This window comes from Cygnus olor, chromosome 2, assembly GCF_009769625.2.
Source record: "Cygnus olor isolate bCygOlo1 chromosome 2, bCygOlo1.pri.v2, whole genome shotgun sequence".
NCBI classification, from domain to species: Eukaryota; Metazoa; Chordata; class Aves; order Anseriformes; family Anatidae; genus Cygnus; species Cygnus olor.
The window spans coordinates 61,839,906-61,862,353 of NC_049170.1; the positions used below are offsets into that span (position 1 = coordinate 61,839,906).

Here is a 22,448-nt window from a genome sequence, read left to right on the forward strand (position 1 = left end):
GTTTCTATTTTACCTTTCATCATATGCTAAGTAAAGAACTCTAGTTACTGTACCACATCTTGGTGCAGTGCCACATCTTGGATGCAGTCCCAGGTTCAGAAGGCAGGAGTAATTCTTTTTAGCAGCTTGGTCATGGAGCAGAGGAGTGGGCAGCCTACATCCATGAGAATGAGCACATACCATGCAAGGGATTCCAACTTTGCCAAATGCCCCTGGTATGAAAATGTTTATAGCATTACTAATGAGAGCATATCACAGGGAAGAGAATGTAACACTAAAAATATGGTGTGAGAAGGTTTCATTAAATGTCTCATAGCATATCAGTGTTATTCAAGTATTATCTACAGATTAAATTTCACGTGACATTTTGTTGGATTCCTGAAGTTGTAAAACATATGGAACATTTATTATAACAAGCTCTTGCAATGAGACCAAAATGAACTTGTCTAACTGCCATGACTGTCTCTATTACAACCACTTCACATCATCTTTGACCGCTAGATGGAACTAGGGAATGATAAATAAGGAAGAGATGGGGGAATCATGTATTGTGAAAAATAGTCTTTCGCCTTTTTTCCCCTTTCTGTTCTCGTAGGCATGAATGCCACTCGGCTTATAATGAACAACACATGTCTGTCTCCATGGACAGACTGTGGTCCAGAGCAATTAAGCCCCCACTGTCATGCAGTGCCCTTAGCTATTTACTGAAAAGGAGTGAAAACAGGATTTCAGGACATTAAAGCTTTTTGTGAACCAGGCTATTAATCCATGTGATTCTGATTTCATTCTTGAGGTTTTATAGGTCTTCCCCAGCCAGTTAGTGGTTAGAAGCAGATAAAGAACAGATGTACTGATGCTTTAACTAGATTATTATTTTCAGTAAAACAAAGCGATAACAGGTAAGGAAGAGAAAACCTATATATTGGCAGAGCCACCATTTGTCCTCCCCCATCCTCTTGTGTATCATGCACACACTTGTAAACTGCAATATTAAAAAGTTATTTTCCATGTAGAATTAGAAAATTATGCTGTAACAAGTCACAGATCTTCTCTCTAGTAACGTGATAAACCTCATAGCTGTGTGTGTCAGAAAGAAAGGGTAGAGTTTCATAATGGGCAAAGCATGGTTTGTATCACTGCTTAATTGTTTTTAATGATTTGCCTGTCACTTATTAATCTCCTCCAGATGGAGAAAAGTAATAGTTTCTTAACCAAAAAAAAAAAGATGATTTACAAAAATACAGAAATATTTTTTTTATATGTGAAAATCTATACCATGTCTAATGTTAATAAGGAAAGAGATGTATGCATCATTTTTTTGGGTAACAAGGTGTGCACTGAAAATGTCTTTTCTTCCTTAAGTCTTATATCTGATCTCAGTGAGATAATCAAGATTTTTTAAATGTCTTACATGAAACGTTATGTTTGTATTTCATGCAGCTTTTATCGTGCTCTATTGTAGTGGGATTGCTCCCCCTGCCTGGAGCCTCAGGGTTTTTGTAAGGATTTGGCATTGTGAACTGATTCTCTTTATCAGTCAGGCATTTCTTCAAATATAAGCAGTGACTGAAGAATGAAAAGTTGTTTTTAATATCAGTACTTTACACAACTGAAGCACGGATTGCTACATTTTTTGACGGTACTATCTCAGTGTAGGTAAATATTCTAACAGGCTTAATGTTTTAATGGATGCACTTATGCATGTGTTGTTAGAAACTACCAGGAAATATTTTTCCTGATTAAAAAAAATGTAGATAGACATAAAAACTTATTTTCATAGACAGATTTCCATGGATTATTTTTTTTCTCTTTAGCAAAAATCCACAAATTTTGGAATTTTCTCTGGATACTTTTCAGTGGTGGACTGGAAATTCTTTGAGCTTTTGTTGAAAAGTTGTGGGGGATTTGATAGAAAGCCAAAGTTTTCCACTAAGAGTTTAATTTAATTGGAAACCCCAGATCTTGAATGGAAGTTGTTCACATGCATTTCCTGGCAGCTCAGTTTAGCAAACCCACAGTCCACTAGTTACAGTCAACATTACTTTGGGTTCTGCTCCATAATAAAACACATGCGGAATATAATGCAGTGGTTACCAGATGGAAATGAGAATGTTGGTAGAGACAGCAGTGTTTTTTACTGTCTTCTGGACTCTCAAAGAGTACTTGCAATGTCTCTGCACATAAGATAAAGTCATATGCTATTTGTATTGATGACTGGTAATTATCCTGCAAAACTGCTTCTCACTTGATATATGAGCTGTAGTTAAAGACTTTTAGATAAATTAAACCTTTGACTTCATCTTGGTACTTACAAAAGAAGATTTTGTCTGAAAAGATTGAAAAGCTGGCATAGGATTTGAATTTTTTCAAATTTACCTATTCTCCCAGCTCTGGTTGTACATTTTTTTCCCATTTATGAGCAGTCATATATGTTTTGGTTTTTTATACACTTATACGCATATTTTTTAATAGGTTTACAATGCTGGACCAAGCACTCTCCCTGGTGCTTTTCTTGACATTTCATTTCCAAACCGCCTTTCTGCTACTGGAGCTGAAATATTTCATGTTCAGCAGATGATGGTGAGTATATTACAATGTGCATTGAGCCCAGAGAGATGCTGAGACCTATTAATGACTGAAACAAAAAATGTCCAGCAGAACTAGATGAGTTGACTAATTGGGTTATTTATTTATTTATTCTGAAACAATAAAAGGTTCTTTGTAGCTGTGGCCAGATCATCAGAAGCAGCTGATCTCTTCGAGCTGTCAACTGCTCCTCCTCACCTAGGGCAAACAGCTGTTTTTGTGTTCCTGGTTTCCTACGATGTGTAAAACTGGATCAGGCTAATTCTGAAGGAAATGTGGAGAATATTTCCCAGAGTCATCCCTCCAAAGAGGATTGAGTCTTACTCTCAGAGTCCACTCTGATCGAGTGGTTCATGTGATATATCAAAATGATGTGTTACAAAGCCTGCTTATGTTCCCTGTTTTTTCTAGGGTAATCTTCAAAAACACTGGCTAGATCTGCATGCATTATCAGTGTATATTTTCCTATATTCTGTATTATAATTTACTCTTTCTGACTGTTCTTTTAACCAATGTAAGCAACAGAGGAATTTATTCGTTCAACATAACGTTTTTCAGAAGGTGATTTTGTGTCAACTACAAAGAAAACCAAAATAATTTGTGGTAAAGAAGACACATTCTTAGATTTCATTTTTAATATTTATTTATTATTTTCAAAGCTTTTGTTAAACCACTAAAATGCCGTCATTTATACTGTGGTGGCCAATAGAGGGAAATCTCACTCCTGAGGTAAATTTATTGCTGAATTTCAGAGTAAACTGTTTTTATGAGACAAAACCAACTCCTTCCACCAGCTCATTGTTTACTTGAATAGAAATATTATACTTTCTTTGTGGTTAGCTACTTTTCTAGCGTTTTGGCTGAAAGATATTACCTGCCCTCATACACAGGTAACTGTGTTACTGAATTAATACGAATATAGATCCAGGAAGACCTTTCTGAGCAGGTTTCCAAGATCTGTGCTATTGATAGGTATGGTATATATATGGATCACAGATGGGGACTCAAGACAGAAACAGATTTAGGATATTGGATGAGGCACCAGCATTGTATAGACTGAGTTGATTCTCCAGCTAGACTGAAATAATACTCCAGCCTATGTCTCTTTTTTCCATGACATTGCATTTCAGTGTTTTATTTAGTCCAGCCCTATGTGTGGAAATCCACATTCCCTTTGACACATTGCCTGTCAAAGGATCCTGACCCATGTCCTTGTCTTATCCCATCTCTGTATGCTGCATGAACGCATGTCTGTGCTCACATGTCATGTGCTCACAACCCCACCAGAGAGGTGGGAGTCTCCTTAACAGATTTTCTCTGCCTGGACTCTGTCTCCTCTTGAGTCACCCATCCTATGCTCTCCTGTACAGCCAAGAGAGAGGGATAGCAAATTCAGCCTGTCTAATTGAGGGTGTGATGAATTCCTTCTAGGCATTGATTGTTTTTTGATGCTGACTCTTCTAGAAATCAGGGCAAATTGTCTTAGACAAGACACCTGTTTTGCATGCTTAAATTAGCTGTATGCTACCCACAAGGTATACAAGGGCTAATTTCCAAACAATTTTCATCGTTTCTACTCAAGACCCCAAGTTGCGCTGACAAAGTTAGGGTGGCCTATATAGTTTTGAATAGCTGTTAGGAAAAAAAAAAAAGACAAAAAAAAGAGGCAAAAGCCTCTTAAATCTTGCGTTTAACTTGTAAAAGAGCTTCATGTTTTTTATTGCTGTTGTTGCATGCTATGGCTTATCTAGAGGAGGTCCAGCTGGTCAGTGTGGCATCGGGTACCATGCTAGTACATGCTTGTAGGGTTTGCATCTTTTTTCTGCAACAACTGTTGCGTTTTTACCAGCATTATCTGACATTTTTCTTCTACTTTTTGAATTGTATTTGTAGAAATTTCCAACTACTGTTGTGAGACTTATTTGCCTTGCAGGCTGATGGGTAGTAGTAGGCAAGTGTGGCTTTATGTATCTTCATGAAACCCTGTATTATTTCAACCACTGCTTTGGAATATATGGTCAGTAGGAGTCTAATACATGATTTCCTGAGCACCTCTGACATGTCCATAACCGTTATCCAAGCAAATCCTGTCTGGGTTAGTGGCTATCCCTGCTTTACAGGTAAATAATTGAAAAACCAAATAATTTGCCTTAGGTCACAGAGGAAATTTGTGTCAGAGATGGGCACTGAACCCATATCTCCTGTGTCCTAGTATTGTAACAAGAAAAGCATCCTGCTCTTCCCTCTTGCCTCTTTCCCACTGAGTTTTTATTGACTGAAAACTAAAATCATGCACTTTTTCATGCTTTCTCATACCAAATATACTTAAACAACAACAACAAAATCAAAACTAAAAGCTGCAGATTTGAATGACCTTTGGAAAATGAGTTTGAACAGATATTTTTCAAAAGCATTTTTGTATGCCTATTCATTAAAGATTTCAAACTTTTGTTTACTTTGAACTTATGAGAAACCAGGCTGTAGTAAAGATGATAGTGTCCTTTCAGACAGCGCAAAGGGTTCTGTAATTACACATTTCTCCAGCTGGCATAGGTGTCAGCATTACTGGACCTTTCAGAGTGGCTGTCAGTAAAACAGCAGATCAGGAATTGTCATTTATCTATAACTTAAACTGTTGATACAGCATTTGAGATTTGGTGACGTTATGCTTTTTTTTTTTTCTTTTTGAAAGCTAATAATGCTTTCGGCACTTCTCTAGTGTATAGTACGGCAGGGAAACTTATGGGTGAAAAAGCGTAGTAAGTATGAGTTTGTGTCTCAAACATACATAAACCACACAAAATAGTGCCAGGAGCTAATTCATATTGTGTTGACTGATCTAGTCTTTCATTCAGTCACAAAAAATAATAAAAGGAAGAAAGTCACATGTGGCCTGCTGGAATGGTCTGCATCTCTGGGAGGTGTTAATATGAATTATTACCTTGCTGCTCTTGGAGGAAATGACAGCCCTCATGCTTCCTCTGTTCCTGTTGCTCTAAGCTTTTGCTTTATTGCAGAAACTGCTTTAGGATTTTCTTCCAGAGGAATTCAGGTCACAAAGATATTTTGACATCCGGAGCTCTGCTTTAGAGATGTTCAGACTCTTTTCAAGGGGGTCTAGGGAGCTTATGCAGCACAAATCCCCAACAAAACCACCATAAAATAAAGGAAACAAGTCAATAGTAAAAGCCAGAAATAGAAGAAAATTGATAATTGAAAGAAAACTAGAGACTTAACAATTGAATGTCCCCCCTATCAGAAATTTTAAACAAAATAGAAATGTTAGAAATTTTGCAAGTGAATTTAACTAGGAAATTTCACCATTGACATTGATTTTGTATAGTATTTGTCAAAGTCTGCAGTGGTAGATGATATTTTGGAAGCCCGTACGGCAAACTGCTTTTATGTATTTTTGTATTTGCTCTCTTGGAGAAGTTTTAAGGCAGGTTAAAAACATAATTAATGAAATACCTGAGCTTGTTGGTAAAAGTGTTAGGATTGTCACAGTACAGGTGATGGCACTGAAAGCTTCACCTAGAGTACAGGAGAGATAGTGTTAACAGAAATGTAGATTCTCTGCTCTTCATGCCATTGATTATCTGTTTTTCCACAAAGGAAAACAAGCTCATTATACTTGTCTGTGTTTTGGTTTTGAACTGAAAGATTAATAGTCTCCTTTGGGTATCCAGCTAATTTGGAGAGCAAGGGAAGCACTACTTGACTTGCCAGCCAAGAAGATGCTTTCCGAGGCATCCAGAAAAATTTTCACTATGGAGTTCCTACCAAATTAACCAGAGTATTTCCTGAAGCTGTTGATAAATTAGCAATAAATCCAGGATTGCTCCAATGCTGACTTTATGAAACTGGATAGGATTGTTGCATTCCCACTTATTTTATTTGCAGCAAAGGTGAACACAGTTATGAGGAACAAGGGACCAACAACTGGAGACATAATTTGTTTAAACCAGAAGCCAGCTGCAATGCAAGCAGATGATCCTCACCCCCTCCTCTGGAGGAACCAGGCTCTGCAGGGCTGACAAGTTGTTCAGATAATTGTCCTGGTTCACACCATGCAGCTTTAATTCTGGTAACAAGGGCCCCGTGCACTCCTGTTTTTTTTTTGGAAGAAGCTAGCTGCTACTGCAAGCATTCTCCTGCTATATTTGGCATTGGTGTGGCCTCACCTTGAATACTGTGTGTAACTCTGGGCACAATGTAACAAGGATGTTAAGGTCCTTGAAAGTGTCCAGAGGAGGGCAACAAAGCTGGTAAGAGGGCTGGAAGGCATGTCCTGTGAGGACATGAGACATGTCTAGTCTAGAGAAGAGAAGGCTGAGAGGAGATCTCCTTGCTCTCTACAATGTCCTGAGGAGGTGAAGCGCAGAAGGAGGTGCTGGTCTCTGTTCCCTGTTCGCTGATGACAGGACATGAGGAAATGGCACAAAACTGTGCTGGGTAGGTTCAGACTGGATATAAGGGAAGATTTCTTTACTATGAACGTGGTCAAACACTGGAACAGGCTTTCTAGAGGGGTGGTTGATGCCCTGTGCCTGTCATTGTTCAAGAGGTGTCTGGACAATGCCCTCAATAACGTGCTTTAACATTTGGTTAGCCCTGAAGAGATCAGGCAGTTGGACCAGATCTTTGTAGGTCCCTTCCAGCTGAACTCTTCTATGTTCTAAGCATCATGCAGGCCAGCAAGCACTGACTTTGTGAGCCTGTTTAGATGAATCAACACAGAGGATATGAAAAAAACATGTTAACATTACTGAGATAGGAATCTTGTTAGAAACTGAGATGCACACATTGAAGCTCATTCTCTTCAAAGAGTTTGAAGTCTGGATGGTGAAATAAAGGGAAATTCTGAGAAAAAAGGGAGAAGAAAAGAAATAATGTCTTCAGTTTTCCAATGAGAAAGGCACTCGTAGCATGTAACTTTTGATATTTAAGTGTAATAATTACTGGTGTAGTAATTGCTAGTAATGGAATATTTTTAATTACAATATTGTATTACTCTAGTTATTAATGGAAAGAGGTAGGCATAGAAGTAACTTCGTAAAAGCATCTGCTTGTCTCCGCTGACAATATAAAAAATAAATCTATTCTCCTTGAGTTTCCACTAAGACTTTGATATTTATCTCCAGAAAGAAGTGGGTTAAACTTTGGTCTTGTGAGTCCTGCTTCTGCTCACCTTGAGAGTGCCAGTTATCACAAGTCCCTTGTTCCTGACCCAGTGTTCCCCTCACTCTTTGGTTAGCATCCTGTTATGTTTGGCATATTCATTTCATACTTTTCCGTTCCTTCTGTCTGAGCAGGTGAGACCTGGATTGTGCCTTTATGAAAACTGGGTATCAGTAAAAGCTGGGCTGGAAATTCAGAAGCATGGAGGAATTGGAAAAAAAAATTCACTTTGCAAGTTGCCTTTCAAGTTAATGGCTGCCTGAGCATGGGACTGTAGAATAGTCTGTTATGTTCAATAAGGAAAGCTCTTGAAATAAACATTATTTTATGCATGTGAATGTTGAAAAAGTAAAATGGAGTCAGTTCCAGAGACTCAAGTCCTTCGTGGCTGATGACAGGTTACATTTTTAAGGCCAGTTTTGTGTAGCACTTATGTCATTCTTCTTCCTGCCATTTGCACAGTAACATCCATGAGGAGCAGGAAAACGTGCAAGAGACGAGTTAGAGCTTGCTGTCTTGTGAAAGGTCCCAGGCTGCTTGTGTTTTTTCTTCAGTTGTATCTTTGAGAGATATTTGAGAGCACTTTTAAAACCTTAAATGTAATTTCTGCCTGCTTATTATCTGTAGTTTGCTAAACTCCAGCATAAGAATATGATGCTTTGGCAACTGCACTGCTGATGTTTAAAACTGTATACAAAGGGAGACTGCCAGAGCTCTCTGAAGTGGTAGCTGTGTGTGAGTGCTCTTTGAAGTACCTCATGAGATTCTCAGGCTCACTAGTGCACGCTCCACCTACTGAGGCAAACCTTTGTATTTATCTTGATGTAGAAACCCCCTTGTTTGTTGGCAGCCAGTTTAAAATTGTTTAGTTTGTGTCTTTTGAAGTTTCAGGTCTTGGCTCTGAAAGCATATATACACAGTCCCAGCATGTGAAGACATAAATATTTGGTGATAGTACTTTATGTAACAAAATATTGTTCCGGCAGTTATTTATGCTGCTGCTGGTTGCCACCATTGATAACATGTTTGTGTAGGAATGTTTTGGGTTTACAGCAAGAATTATTTTAGCCCTTTGTATTAGTCATCCCCCCTGTGGTCTCTTCATTTCGGTGAACGCTATACTCACAGTCACATACGCATATTTTGGCACTGTATTTAAAAGGCATAGCTAGATTGCTGCAGGAAATTATTCATTCCAGGGAGTGTATTGTACAAAACTTGGTGACCTTCTTGCCTCCTTCACTTTAATTGCTTCTTTAAATGACTGTTCCAAAACATTTTGCGTAGGTAGTTGAAGGTGGTTCCCCACCACCACCCATGTAGAGCATCTCTGTGATGGCAGTCTAATCAGGCTTTGCCTGGGAGCCCTGTCACTTGCAGGAGAAACTGGTGCATCTGTTGTGCCCTGGCATGACTGCGAGGAGAGGCAAGAACGTACACCATGTTCCAGCACAGCATGGTCACCTCTAGGCATGGGAAATGGGAGCCCAAAGCGGCTCAGAAAGAGCTCTCATAAGCATCTTCCTAATGTCAGCGTGATAAACTGAAGCTCTTTCAGTGAAGAGGAACTTAGTTCTCATTTAAGATATTGTTATACAGGAAAGGGTGCCTGGCCGTAAAATTATTTCCTGAGCTAGGATCTTAAAATAAATCCAAAGTGGAAAAAAAAGTTATGGCATTTTGCTTTACTGGAACCATTTGATAGCTATACAGAAGTCATGTCCATAGTTCCTATTTTCATGAAACTCCAGTTTGAAATTCCAGTCTTGAAAATTCTGTATGAAATTCCTGTTTTGAAAAAGATGTCTGATTTGTCTTTTTATACAACTGAATTTCAGGTAAAGAAAGAAGCCTTACCAAGTGAACTGGATATATATACCAGCTCTTAAGAGGATTCACAAAGGAAGCAGGAGGTTTGGTAGATAGCACAGTAATCAGAAGTTTTGCTGAGGTATAGAAAAAAATATACAGTAGCCTTTTTTTAAGCTTCCTAGACAGAGAATTCCCTTGTGAAGGAACTACTGAATGAGAGAAGATGAGTCAACATTTTTAAAATTTAATGTAAATTAATTTTATTTTAATGCTTGAGTGAATATGAGAGTTGCATCCTTTCACCATTTTCCAATGGGTGAAGTTGTTCCTGCCAAAAAACAATGAAGGAGGAAACTCAGGAAAGAGCTGACTGATTAGTTGTTTTAACATACATGCCTGCCTTAAATGCTGAATCATAAGCTAGCCTTTTTCTTTTATAAATAACATACAAGATACTTGGTTAAAATGATAATTTGGAAACTAAGGAAGAGTTGAAAACAATGTTGTTTGTGTGTATAAAATCTCCCAACGGAGAAAGATGAAAGGAGAGTTTCCCTCACGGATCATGTGCCTGAGTGGGAATAAGCATGTTGTGTTGGATGTCTCTGCTGCCTTCCAGTCTTGGACAAGGTACCAGATAACATCAAAAGTATCAATAAACCGTTCCTTGGAGAAATGAGAACTCTGAGGATGTCCTGGAAACAAAGGACATCTACATAACTTAAAATACTTACTCTTATAATGAGGGTGACTCGTTTAACCTTCAGGTGTCTACCATAGATCAACGAGACTATTCACTGGAGGTTCCACCTTCTCTACACTGCCTCTGAAGCGACCTGGGGTGACTGATGTTATATATCTTTCTAATGCATTCAGATATCTGCTGTCTATCCAAATTGTTCAAGCCCTGCAGGGAATGTATTTATCTGCTTGCTCTTCAGAGCTTTTCATCCTAATATTAACACAGCCCATGAGGAAAGTCCAACAAGTAGGTAAAGAAATCTCGTGCATTTAATGATGTTTTCTGCATCATAGGAAAGGCTTTAGAAATTAATGTAGCTGAAACCTAGCTAAAAGAGCGCTGAACTCCAAGTGATCTCAGAGGCTTTTTAAAAAGAGGTGTACCTTGAGATGTATTTTGTTGCCTCATGTTGATTAAGTAGTTCATAATAGGGAGAGGGATTGTGCGTGTCAGAGATTCCTGTGCTTCAGCTGGTAAAGGCTTATATATCATAAGGAGCACATGTTAAAGGTAAATTGTCACTTTAGTTTCCATGTAAGGTGTTCATTCTTATGCCTGAACTTTCTGTGGAAAGCATAGATACGAGTGCTCAGTTTTTCTTCCCACTGTGTTCATGTGGTGATGCCCTTTGTCCCGGAGAGAAACCACTGTCTTGCAAGTCAGGTACTTTAAATCAGAAAATCGTGCTCTTCTTACTAAACCGTGTACATCCCACTAGCCCTTAACAGTAGTGCTTCTGTGCAGTGCCACTAAATATGCACAATGTGGTTGCAGTGCCAGTGCCTGTCTGGTGATGGTAAGTGCTGCAGGATTATGCTGATCTAACCCAGCTCTTTAATTAAGCTACACAGTTAAGCGTGTCAAAAGTACATCTGCAAGCGTTGCTGACAGGTTAGCACAGATTTCGGCCAAATGTGCTTCTGGCGTTCCCCTTCCAGCTGAAGGAGCAGGAATCAGAGCTATGGTGGGGTACTTCTCTATCATAATTTAATGCTTTAACATCTCTACTTTGCTGTTTAAATTTTGCATTTTCTCATGGCCATGCGTGCTTCCCTGTTGGATGAATCTGTGGAGTACTGCTTTTCCTTACCAGCATTGCTGTTTTCAGTCAAAATCTTGCAAGTGTTGTGTAAAATGGGTTAATTTAAAAAAAAATCTTCGCTGTTGTTTCAGTGGCTCTTAAATTATTGCCAGAATCAACAGAACTGCTCTGAATCAAACATATTTCATTATCTGTGAATATTAAACATTTTTGGCATATGGAGCAAGTACTCAGATAACATATTTACATAACTTATTTGTCTACTGTTGAAAGTCTGACCTTGTCTGGAATTTCTTGTCAGAGCCCTTTTTTTTCCTCAGTGTGTGTGACATGTGAGATTGCCATGCCTGTCAATTTGTCTCTGTTGCATTCACCTGCTATCGGGTGAATCAGTGCCTTTGAATCAGGACACATGCACATTTTCTCCCTGATATTAGGGTAAATGCGCTATGGTTAGCAAGAAAGACAAATAAAAAGGATCTGTTATTTATTATCCAATTTGTAAACTTGAACCACTGATTAGGCATACATACATTAAAAAAAAAAGGTAAAAAAAAGTTTAAAAAAAAAAAGAAGAAGAAATATGTACAAACTATCTGGCAGCAATTTCAATAAGACTACAGCCAAACTGTCCTTTGGAGCCAGAGTACTCCAAGGCTGATGAGAAAGCCATCCATTTCAGAGTTGAAAAATGCTAACAATTTTGTGAAACAACTGCCCTGCGTTCAGCCCTTGGTCATGTTTTCTGCAGCTAAATGTACTGTTCCAAGTATCTTGTGTCTCATGATGTTTTCCCTGAACTTGGCCCCATGCTTTTTCCATGTTCAAAGGTGGGTTTGGTCTCATCACATGCCCTCACCGCTGGATTTTACCTTCTTGCTTGTTTTGTATTAGCTTAGTTTTCTTGGCTTCCAGACTCTCACTAATAACTGATGATGATTTAGCTCAAGAGGGGAATCAGGCTTACTGGAAAAGCCTGGAAAATTTAAGTTTTAATATTGTAATGAATTTCTTTGCATTAGTGGAAATCTAATGCTGTCTATAAGGAATGGACTGAAGACATTTGCTTGCCTGTTTATCTTGTAAAATGCCAAACATTACATATGGGATTAGTGTTCAGCTTCTTATATGCAGCAACACAGCAGGGAGATTGCACTTACTGCTTCTTTGGGAGCAACAGCTACTTTCCTCTCATTTTTCAGTCTCATTCCTCCAAGGGACTTGTATCGTATACACATACTTAACCTCATACCAACTGCCAATTTCCAGTTTTCTGTGCCTGGTCCTCAGCTGACCTTTCCAGTCCAATGTTTGGAAACTGTATTTCATTCCCCTCACCTAGATTGCCATCTTGTGCAGGATACAGTGCTTTAGGAAAAAAAAAAAAAGTCTCATCTTTGATGCATGTTCAACAGTTTGAGATAAAGTCTAGAGAGTAGTTACAGATAAGAAGAAAGGATGTTATGTGTCCCCTTAATGTGGGGAACAGAGCTGATAGGAGAAAGTGAATGTACTGAGGCTGCAAATATATTATTTCTCCTAGAAACCCCAAACCCAGTAAACCTATATCTGACCTGGATTAGAAATACGGGCAGTATTGCATTGATGCTAGGTTACCCTCTGTGTTCTCTGGGAGAGACCTGGTGATTGTCATCCTTGCACTGGTACTACCTTGCTGGAGCACCAAGCCCAACCCATAAATCCATGCATGTGCAGGAAAAGTCAGAGGATGATACTTGTGTTACGTAACAAATCCAACATTTGTCCAGCCCTATTAAATATCCTATGCTTTTTTTTTTTAAGGATGTAATGCATGTGGAATATACCTGACATGTTTTACATACAACTTTCACTCTGAAATGTCCTCCCACCACTTTCTTTTAAGGGTGGTGTAAGCTGATACGGTTAAAAATCATTGCTATGTTACGGGTTTGCCCTTGCTCTGCAAGACTTCTCAAATATTCAGCATCCACTGAAGAAGCCCTATGGAAATTAATTCCTTTTGGCAGATACAGCGTTCCTAAAGCATGAAGTAATCCACATGCTTTCTCTAGTGGTTACATCTTGTCTCTGAGAAGCTTAGTGGTTTCTGCTGACGACAAAAAATTGGCAGAGTAACCCATTGTGTAGGCCGTAATATTTAAATTTTGTCTTTCAGTCATGTTAATGGGCCTTTTAATGGGACAGTGAGTTCCAGTAAATAAATAAAGCTGGAGACTGACTTGTCTGAATGTGTGGTTGTTGATGGGTAGGATAAGTAGCATAAGGGATGGTCTACTTTTCTACACGATGACAGATTAGAAACAATGCTAGCTATTGCAGAGTTATGGTAACCTTTAGAGACCTGTTGTGCAAGGCACCAATGGCAATCCTCAGACTTTTATCTCTTCATGTTTATGCATGTTGCATGTATATGCTCACATTGAATAGAACAGGAGAATACATGCGTATGTATGTCTGTGATTGAATAGTGGTTTTCAGTTCCTTAAATTTTGGATGAGTATGTAGATAAATCTCTTCTTAAAAATCACCACAGCTGAAATCAGGCCTGATTAGGTGTTGAAAGGAGGCGGTACCCAAAAGAACTTCTCCCTCTTTGAAAACTGCAAATGAATATTCTGGCATCCATGGATGTTCAAGAATGCAGGCGAGCTCTGAATGACGGGTGTACGTTTTTATCCCTCTGCTGTTCTCTTGTGTTTCCCTTTACCTCGGGGCTGAGCAGTGTAACAAAAGTACTTTGGGGCTTGAAGTAAAGCTAGAAAAAAATAATACATATGATGCACTGACATTAGGGTGTTTTTTTTCAGCATATGACAAGTTCTTCCTAGAGAATTAGAATGACTTTACACAAGGAGAACCTGGTAAAAAGAAACAATTGTCAGTAAAATCTTGTGTGGGAAAATTTTGCTTTTGTTCTTGATGTTGGAGATTGGACTGTATTGCCAGTGTGCTGGGCTGCAAATAATTTTATACAGGTTTTAAAATGGGTGAGTGCTTTCTGGAAAAAGGAATGAAACAACCTCCAGCAGAGACTGCTCCAACACAGCTCCTTGGAAGTCCCTTCTTGGGAGGCAGCAGGGGGGCTCCTGCTTGGTGCCCTGCTTGGGCCACAGTTTTTATTCCCCAAGCTGCAGTCTCAGTGCAGGATTTAGGACAATCTCTCTTCTATACCTGTTCCCCTGACCCCATTTTTGTTGCTGTTTGTTTGTGTTAGGAGTCGGATGCTGATTTTTCCCTGAGACTACTGTGTACGGGGTGCAAAGGGAATAAACATCTCTTTCCACATCCCCTGCACTGCTCTGAAACCCCCCTTCTGCTATTTCTGTGGAATGTTACATTCCAGGTCCAGGAAAGATCGTTTTGTCAGTAGTCCTTTTCCTGCGAATAGGCTCCTGAGACTACATGGAAAATTCCAACAAGCCCTATTATGTCACGTACCTAGCAACTCCCAGACTTTGTCAGAGGCTTGTTATCTACTTGCACAGTTCTTGCTTCTGTAAATGGTAAGCATTTGCTTATGTAAAGCCCTTAAAAAATTTCCAGAAATTTTCTGTGTGTACAAGATTATGAAGTTGGTCGCAAAAAGAAAAACAGGTGCTTGGGTTAGTACTGTGTTTGGACAGAGAGAGACTCAAATATGAGCTCATGTCTTGATTTGCGTTTCAGAGATGCAGTTCAGTCTCAGCTTAAAGGTTTGTGTAAAGCTTTTGTCTAACTGGCTGGTTTTCTACATCTGAATCCTTCATTGATGACAGAGTTTAATGAAAAATTACTATACTTAGTTTTGTCTGACTGGTTGACTGAACCTTTCCTTTATGCAAATGAAAATTGATGAAAATAAGAGAGACAAAATTTAAATGACTGACAGCCATCCTAACAAAAACAATCAAACAACAGTGGCCAGTCCTTTGGGAAGTCTAGACTTCATCCTACCTCCACATGATCCACACATTTCTAAGGCTTTTGTTATCTTTTTCCTAGCCCTGTGGCTCTGGCGTTTCTAAGAATGCTTAAAGAACATGAGAGCTTCTCAGCTGCATTACATCCTTTCCTGCCCACTGGCTGTCAACATATGCTGATTGGTTGCAGATAAACAGATTGCACCTGAATATGAAATTGCTGCCTGGTGGAATTCACCCAAATTCTGCTAACCAAATAGTAGTGTCTACCTTCTCCATGTAAGAAGCAGCCTCTACCTTTGGCTACTAAAACAGGCTGTCAGCGAGCCACTGCTCTGCTGCAGAACAGCACAGGTGACAGACAGCAGGTACTTGGTCCTGCATGCGCCCCTCCTGACACAGACCAAGATGCTGAATTTAATAGCTGCCTTGCACAGGATTGCTGCATAGTTGGCAGAGAGGGAAGGGCATTTCCATATTCAGTTTTAGTCCCCTGGGGGTGGCTTTCTGTGTTTCAGCTAAAGAGTTTTGAAAAGGATGAGGTGTGTCCAAGGTTCAGTTTTAGAAAATCTAATCATTTAGAGGAGAGAGGACCAGATTTATGTTGCTTCATGCCAGATAATTACTTTCAGTCTTTTGAGATATTTCTGCTTTAGCTTGTTCTTACACTGTGTTTATACAGGATGTAAAGAAAGACTATTTAGAAAGCACGCCAAAAGCTCGGATAGTGCAGAAGCTCATACTGTTCTCTGTATATCTCTTGCATGAATCTAGTGACATCTGTCCAAATGTCTGGTAATTCAAACTTTCAGGAAGAAAGAGCAGGTACTGAGTAGATCTTGACTCTGCTGTTCTTGATTTAACATAAACCTTCTGGTAGATCTGGATCTAATTCCCATGTGAAAGTTCAAAGAAAATAAATGTCAGTGTGCTTTGTGTATCTCTTAGATACAATAAATAAAGAAAACTCATTCCAGATGATCTGAACAAGTACAGAACATCATAGTCTTAATTTTCAGTTGATCCCAAGAAGACTGTAAATGTTGGGTAGCTACTTGTGTCTGTATCTAATGGGAATGTAAGAACAGATTGTGTAAAGACAGGTTGTGAATACATACTTCAAAGAACAGATTATGAAGAGTTTGGGGGCCAGTGAAGCAGAAAAGCTACATCCTACCAAGAGACATGGCCATCACTTGTCTGGAAGATAGCATTTAAAATCTAGATAAACCTGTGTTTATTTTTTGGCAACACCTTGGGTAACTCAGCTAAAAACTGCTAATGTGCAATTGGATGCAGAGCACGCAGTAATTTCATAACTGTAGCAACTTTTTTTTCCCTCTTTCAAACATTTATGGTTTAAGTAAGACAGAAGTTTTCATCCTCAGGGTAGAGGATGTGGGGACATTAACAGCAAGATACGCAAGAATATCACTTGGTGGTTTGTGGGAAAAACTCTCCCTCACAGCTTTTAAGGATGGGGAACAGGGGAAATTTGCTGATACTTTATTGTCATAAATTGTATTAAATTCCAATAGATTTTCTTCAGTAAATATTCATAAGCAGAAAAATGTGAGAAAGATTTTCTAGTGCAAGGTTATCTTGATTGAAGATTATTTTATCAAACCTTGGTACACTTCACTAGCTTCATCTGTTTTTCTAGACAAGTGAATAAGCTAAAGATGCATTTTTTTCATTATTTTTGTACTATTTATGCTGAAGGTAGGAGAACAGACGTGGTGTCCAGGATTGTGCATTTACACAAAGATTTCATTTTGCTCATGTGTTCTGATAAAAACTCTGAAAATGTCAAGATGGCCAAAGCATGAAATAATACAGTTAAAAGAAAGGTAGTACAAAGGGCAACACAACTGACTTGAAATTGGTATGTGGCTTGTCTTTTTTTGACTCTTAATATGAGTACAGACATCCAACTCAGATGTAGGTGCCTTCTTTGGACAGGTTAATCCTATCTTCTTGTGTCTTTTATTGTAATTCAGAATAATAATTGAGAGTATAATTGTGCTTGCAGGTTGGTCAGGACAAAGGAAACTGCTCTTTTCACAGAAACCGCAGTCCTTGTGTTGTTCCTCAAGAGAATGAAAATATTTTCCACACAATATTTGCTTTTTTCACAAAGTCTGGCAGAAAAGTATTGGTAAGTCCACCCATGACAAATTTAAACATACAGTGCATATTACAAAAGGTTTTGCAAAGATCAGCATGAAGAACTAAAGCATACAGTTGACTAGAGCAGCTGCTGTATATAAACTAATACTGATGTGGGGGGATAGCTAGTTATGTTTGGGATATCCAGTGATTTTAATTATCTGATTTTTAAATGGATAGAAGGAAGGGGAGGTATCTGAAGTGGCAGAGTGCAATTGGTAACCAGAGCCCTTGCTCCCATACTTTGCTGAAGGGAGGTGGGGCTGCAGGGCCCTGTGCCATGCTCAGAGCCTGCCTTGGATCTTAGATGCTGCAATTAATCTGCCTTGCTTTCATGCAGGTTTTGGTACCTAGCTGTCTTCAGTCTTGAAAGCTGCTGCAATTTCAATGCAGGAGATCTGGGTAGCAGATTACCTTGCAGCTTACCTTGCCTGTTTTAGTCATAGAATCATAGAATATCCCAAGTGTGAAGGATCTTTGGTGTCCAAGGATCATTGAGTCCAGTCAGCTGGAGTGTTTGCAGTCACACAGTTTTCAGTGATTTCCTCCTTTGCCTAACAGCTTTTTCCATATTTTCTATAGGACTGTGAAAGACCAGGCAGGTCCTGCTTGATTATACGCTGCAACTTAAGTTCACTGGCAAAAGCAGAGTCTTGTGATATAAGTATTTACACGCTGCTGAACACTGAAATACTGAAGAAGGTATGTGCTTCCTTCATCGTTTGTCTTAAATACCAACTCAAGTATGCTTATGTGCATCAGCAGACTCGAGATATGCATTACTCTTTCTGTTTACTAGTGTGTTATAAAAAAAAAATCACAGTGTCAAAGAATACAGATCTATTTATTAACAGTGTGCATGGAGGTGTTAATCCTAGTTCTTAGCCATTACCCATTATGACAGAAATAAATTAAGTTCAGAAATTTATACATTGAGAAACAACAAATGAGGTCCTTAATTGTATGCATGGTGTTAAGGCTAGGGAATTCTAAAAGTTGAATTGATTTCTGAAAGTTATCATTCTGAAAAATGAGAAGTGGACTAAGTGCATGTAAACTGTGACAAACTATCTATCATTCCCTCTGTGTAAACAGCGATGTGGCATTTTTTTTGTAATTTTTTTACTTCAAATGATTATTATTCAAAGAAGATGCATCACAACCATATTAATGCTGAGCTTGATGTTTGTGACAAGAAACAAATGGTTGCAAGTTGATTCCTGTCTTCTGTGAAGCCACTAAATGAAATAGCAAATCATTAAAATTTCTAGTGATTTACTGCATTTGCCCTGTTTTCCTGTACTTAGAAAAAATGCTGACTGTGTAGTTATGGCAAGATGTTGTGAGATTATTAGCGTATAAGAGAATCAGAGGAGAAAGCTGATAATATGAACCTACTAAAGTAAACCTGTCTTTGGTAGCAGCTAGATTAAAAACATTGGAGGGACTCCTTATTAGAGAGCAGTTTCTAAAGCAATACATAGCTCTGAGTTTTTCCAGCTGAAACCAACTATATCTGCTGATTTTTGTCCATATTTGAAACCAGAAGATAGAAGAAAGGCAAGAAGTTTCAGGTATTTGTTAGCATGTAGCACGTAAAATGTGCTTCTGGGGAGTTCAGTCCTAGGAATAGTCAGGATTCATCCCACCTTTAAAAGACATACAAAGCTTACCCATGTTTTTGGATCAGTATCACCAACGTGTGCTGTTTGCTACCTATCATCTACCCTCCCCAGGGTGAACAGCATTTGAATGACTAACCTATGAATTAAAATATTTTTTGGAACGTGTCTGTTAAAATGCAATGAGTAAAATATAAGAGAAACATATATTAATATGGGGAGATATACATTGAATATTTAAGATATTTGCAGTGCAGAAATTCAAATAATTAAGTAGTTTTTATCTTGGGTTACATTTGAGTCTATCCCAGCTTTCATGTATGTTTTTTCTGTTCATTTGAAAAACAAATACAACTTTTGTTTGGTGGTTAATATTGAACTTGTCTGTAGTGATTGGCAATGTTCTGTCTTTTGCTTTTGTGGTAAAAATGGGAAACAAACAAAAAAACAACAGCCAAATATGAATGATGTGTTTAAAGTTCAAATATGAATGTTATGTTTAAAGTCCAACATACCTCATTTTATTCTAACCTGACATAATGTGCTTTGTTTTGTCTGTCTATTTTATGAGTGTAAAGTATATTTTGTCAAAGCAGGCTTTTAACTAGGATAGTACTTAACTCTCAACTCAACCTATGCTGCATGTTATCTCTATGTATTTATCACACTGGCAAATGTTTGATGTTTTTCTTTTGAGGTCTCTTGGTGATTCCCTCCACCCCACCCCAAATGCAGTTCTTCTTGTTCTTTCTTTTCAGGACAGTTCATCAGTCATCCAGTTTGTCACAAGGGCGAGGGTGCAGGTGGACCCTGACCTCAGGGTTGTAGAGGTGCCCAATGGGAGTCCAGAAGAAAAGCCAGTAAGTAAATGAGCCTGCAGAGAAAGGTTTTCTGATTCCAGTGGGCTGGGTATCATTAACAGCACTATGCAAACTGGAATTTGCATCTGGGCATGGGCTTGGCTAGCCAGTGAGAGTGCCCAGATTTTGTCTGGCTAGACTAACATTGCAGCTAACCTTGCCTCTGTGGTTTTGTTCACTGTGATAACCACAATATTGTGAATGATGTTACGTGGAGTAGGAGAATCTGTGTTGTACTAGCCAAAATTGTAATAGCCTATGAGGAATTTGTGCCAAAATTAGGTTTAGCTTCCTGCTCTGAGGTTGACGTCTGCTTTAATCTAATTCAGATTTTTCTTGAAAAATAGTAGAGTCTTAAAACCCCGTCAAAGCTTTTTCAGATGTGCCAATAGAAAATATTTAGAAATGTTAATGATATTTTGGGAGCTGTGAAAATGGGCAAGGAGGGCTAAATTTATAGAGATTCATTGAACTGTTCCTTTGTGCTGAGCTGGTGGAATTCATGTACAACCTGATACTGCATTTTGTGTTAATCTGCATGAAGCTGGATTGAAAATCGAAGGGGAAATATTGAAGTTCAAAGTGAATTCACTTTGTAGTTTTGGCTGTAAGTAAAGCTCTACAGGGCCATATTGATTCTTATGCTGAAGAAGAAGGTGATGAGTTTGGTTTCCTACTACCAAGTTGCCTAATGCTTATGCATGAAAATTGGACAGAGGGCCATACTCAAATTCAGGTTTCTCTTTGCCTGGATAAATTTATAAGTTTCATTTCCTATGTCTATCTCACATGAGGATCAAATTCAATTTTTCCTCTTACTGTGTATTCTTGGAACATAATCTAGGTCCTACCTCTCAGTTACCCTCTTATTCTCAGTGACTGTCATCACCACTAACTCATACAACCATTCTGTCATAGGCTTCATTAAAGCGAGTACTCTTGAGGTTTTAGTATGAGAGTATTGAGTTCAAACCACTTTTGAAAGAAACCGACATGCTGTATTAGAGCACTCATCTAGGAGATACTGGATTTTAAACACCAAAGGCAAAGAAAGAATTGAGCCTGCATCTTACTATATTTAGTCTGAAATCAGAGACACTGCTACAGTGACCACTTTCACCATCATGATGTCTGCAACCTTGTTCAGATTTCTTTTTTTAACCTTTGATTTTATTAGAACTGTCAGGGAAAAAAAAAATCTTTTATATGACAGGACCCCATTTTCCGTTTCTGTTTTATTTATTTTTTGTCAGGTTTCTGGATCATTCTAAAGAACATTTTAAAAAATAGGCTTGGCAGCTGACCTGAAAAATATATCTAGCCTTCCCTGGGAATGTGCCTTATAAATGACCTGCAGCCTTGACTGCTAATGCATTGCTAGATATCTCTTTAGTTCTGCAGCTAGCACAATCTTGCAAATTTATGGCAAAACTTCATTAATGACTGAGTTAACACTTGACTGTGATACCCATGCACGAGTTGAAGTAGGAGAAACCAAGATCTCTCTGCCAGATATTTTGATTTGTAAGTGATTTTGGAATGTCAGAATGATAGCTGCAGTGTCAAATGTGTGGGATTGCTATTTAATGTTCAATATTTAGAAATGCTTTTATCCAGGAATACAAGCTCTGCTGTATGTTGTTGTTATCTAATGCTTGGAGGAAAAAAATAAAAACTACAACATTATCCTTTTCCTGTTCCCGGAAAGCGTTTCATCAAGCCTTGAGTTGCAATGATTATGAAGTACGCTGTACGTGCTGGAAAGCTAGATGAATCTTCACACAAGAGCTTGCCCCTAGTTCCTGGGAAGCCCAAGCTGTAAAGGAGCATGCTTGAGATGTTGTAGCCATGTAACATCAATTTGTAATTTAAAGTCTTTTCTAATGTGAGTGCTATTTGCTTTCTCCTTTATGCTATTTCCATATGTCTGTTGGCTTCTCTATTGCTGTATGTTTTGCATACAGTTATGTTAAGGGAAAAAATTTAGACATGTGGTTTGGCTCAAGGTATTCATTTTTTTCCCTGCTCTCTTTTCTTGTGGAATGCAGAAGGGAGCAATACTTGTTGCAAGCCACAGTTATTCCACTGGAAGTAGAAACAGGAGAGAGAAAATGTCTTTGTTCATATTCCTCCCTTCCTTTTTAAAATCCCGTTATGTTTTCTTTTCATTGACCACAGACTGCTGTACCATATCCGTTTGGATAATAGCTCCTTCTGAGCAGTTGTGCGTAGACTTCCTGTGAGTCTGTTTATGAAAGTGTTCCCTAACAGAGAAACACGTTCTCTTAGAGACTTTATCATGGTAAATTTGAAAAGGTCTCTTTGCTGTCTACAACTGAATGTAAACTTATTAAACCTATTTAATCTGTCCTTTAGAACCAGCTGCCCTTACTTCACTGGGCACTTTTACAATTTAGTGTATAATACCAGAGTGCAAAATATCTATATAGAAGACAAAAGGAAAAGGATGAATTATATTTGAGATGCTAGTTTAAGAAGTACCAATGGTGGCAGGACCACCCATATAAATAT

General features: G+C 38.5%; 1 protein-coding gene across 1 annotated transcript in view; it reads left to right on the plus strand.

The window, feature by feature from the left end:
• Window positions 1-22,448, plus strand: part of ITGA9 (integrin subunit alpha 9) — a 216,746-nt gene that overhangs the window by 167,494 nt on the left and 26,804 nt on the right. Inside the window, 4 exon segments of the mRNA XM_040547302.1 lie at window positions 2,473-2,580; window positions 17,298-17,423; window positions 18,017-18,136; window positions 19,815-19,916. Coding sequence (XP_040403236.1) covers window positions 2,473-2,580; window positions 17,298-17,423; window positions 18,017-18,136; window positions 19,815-19,916 — 456 coding nt within the window.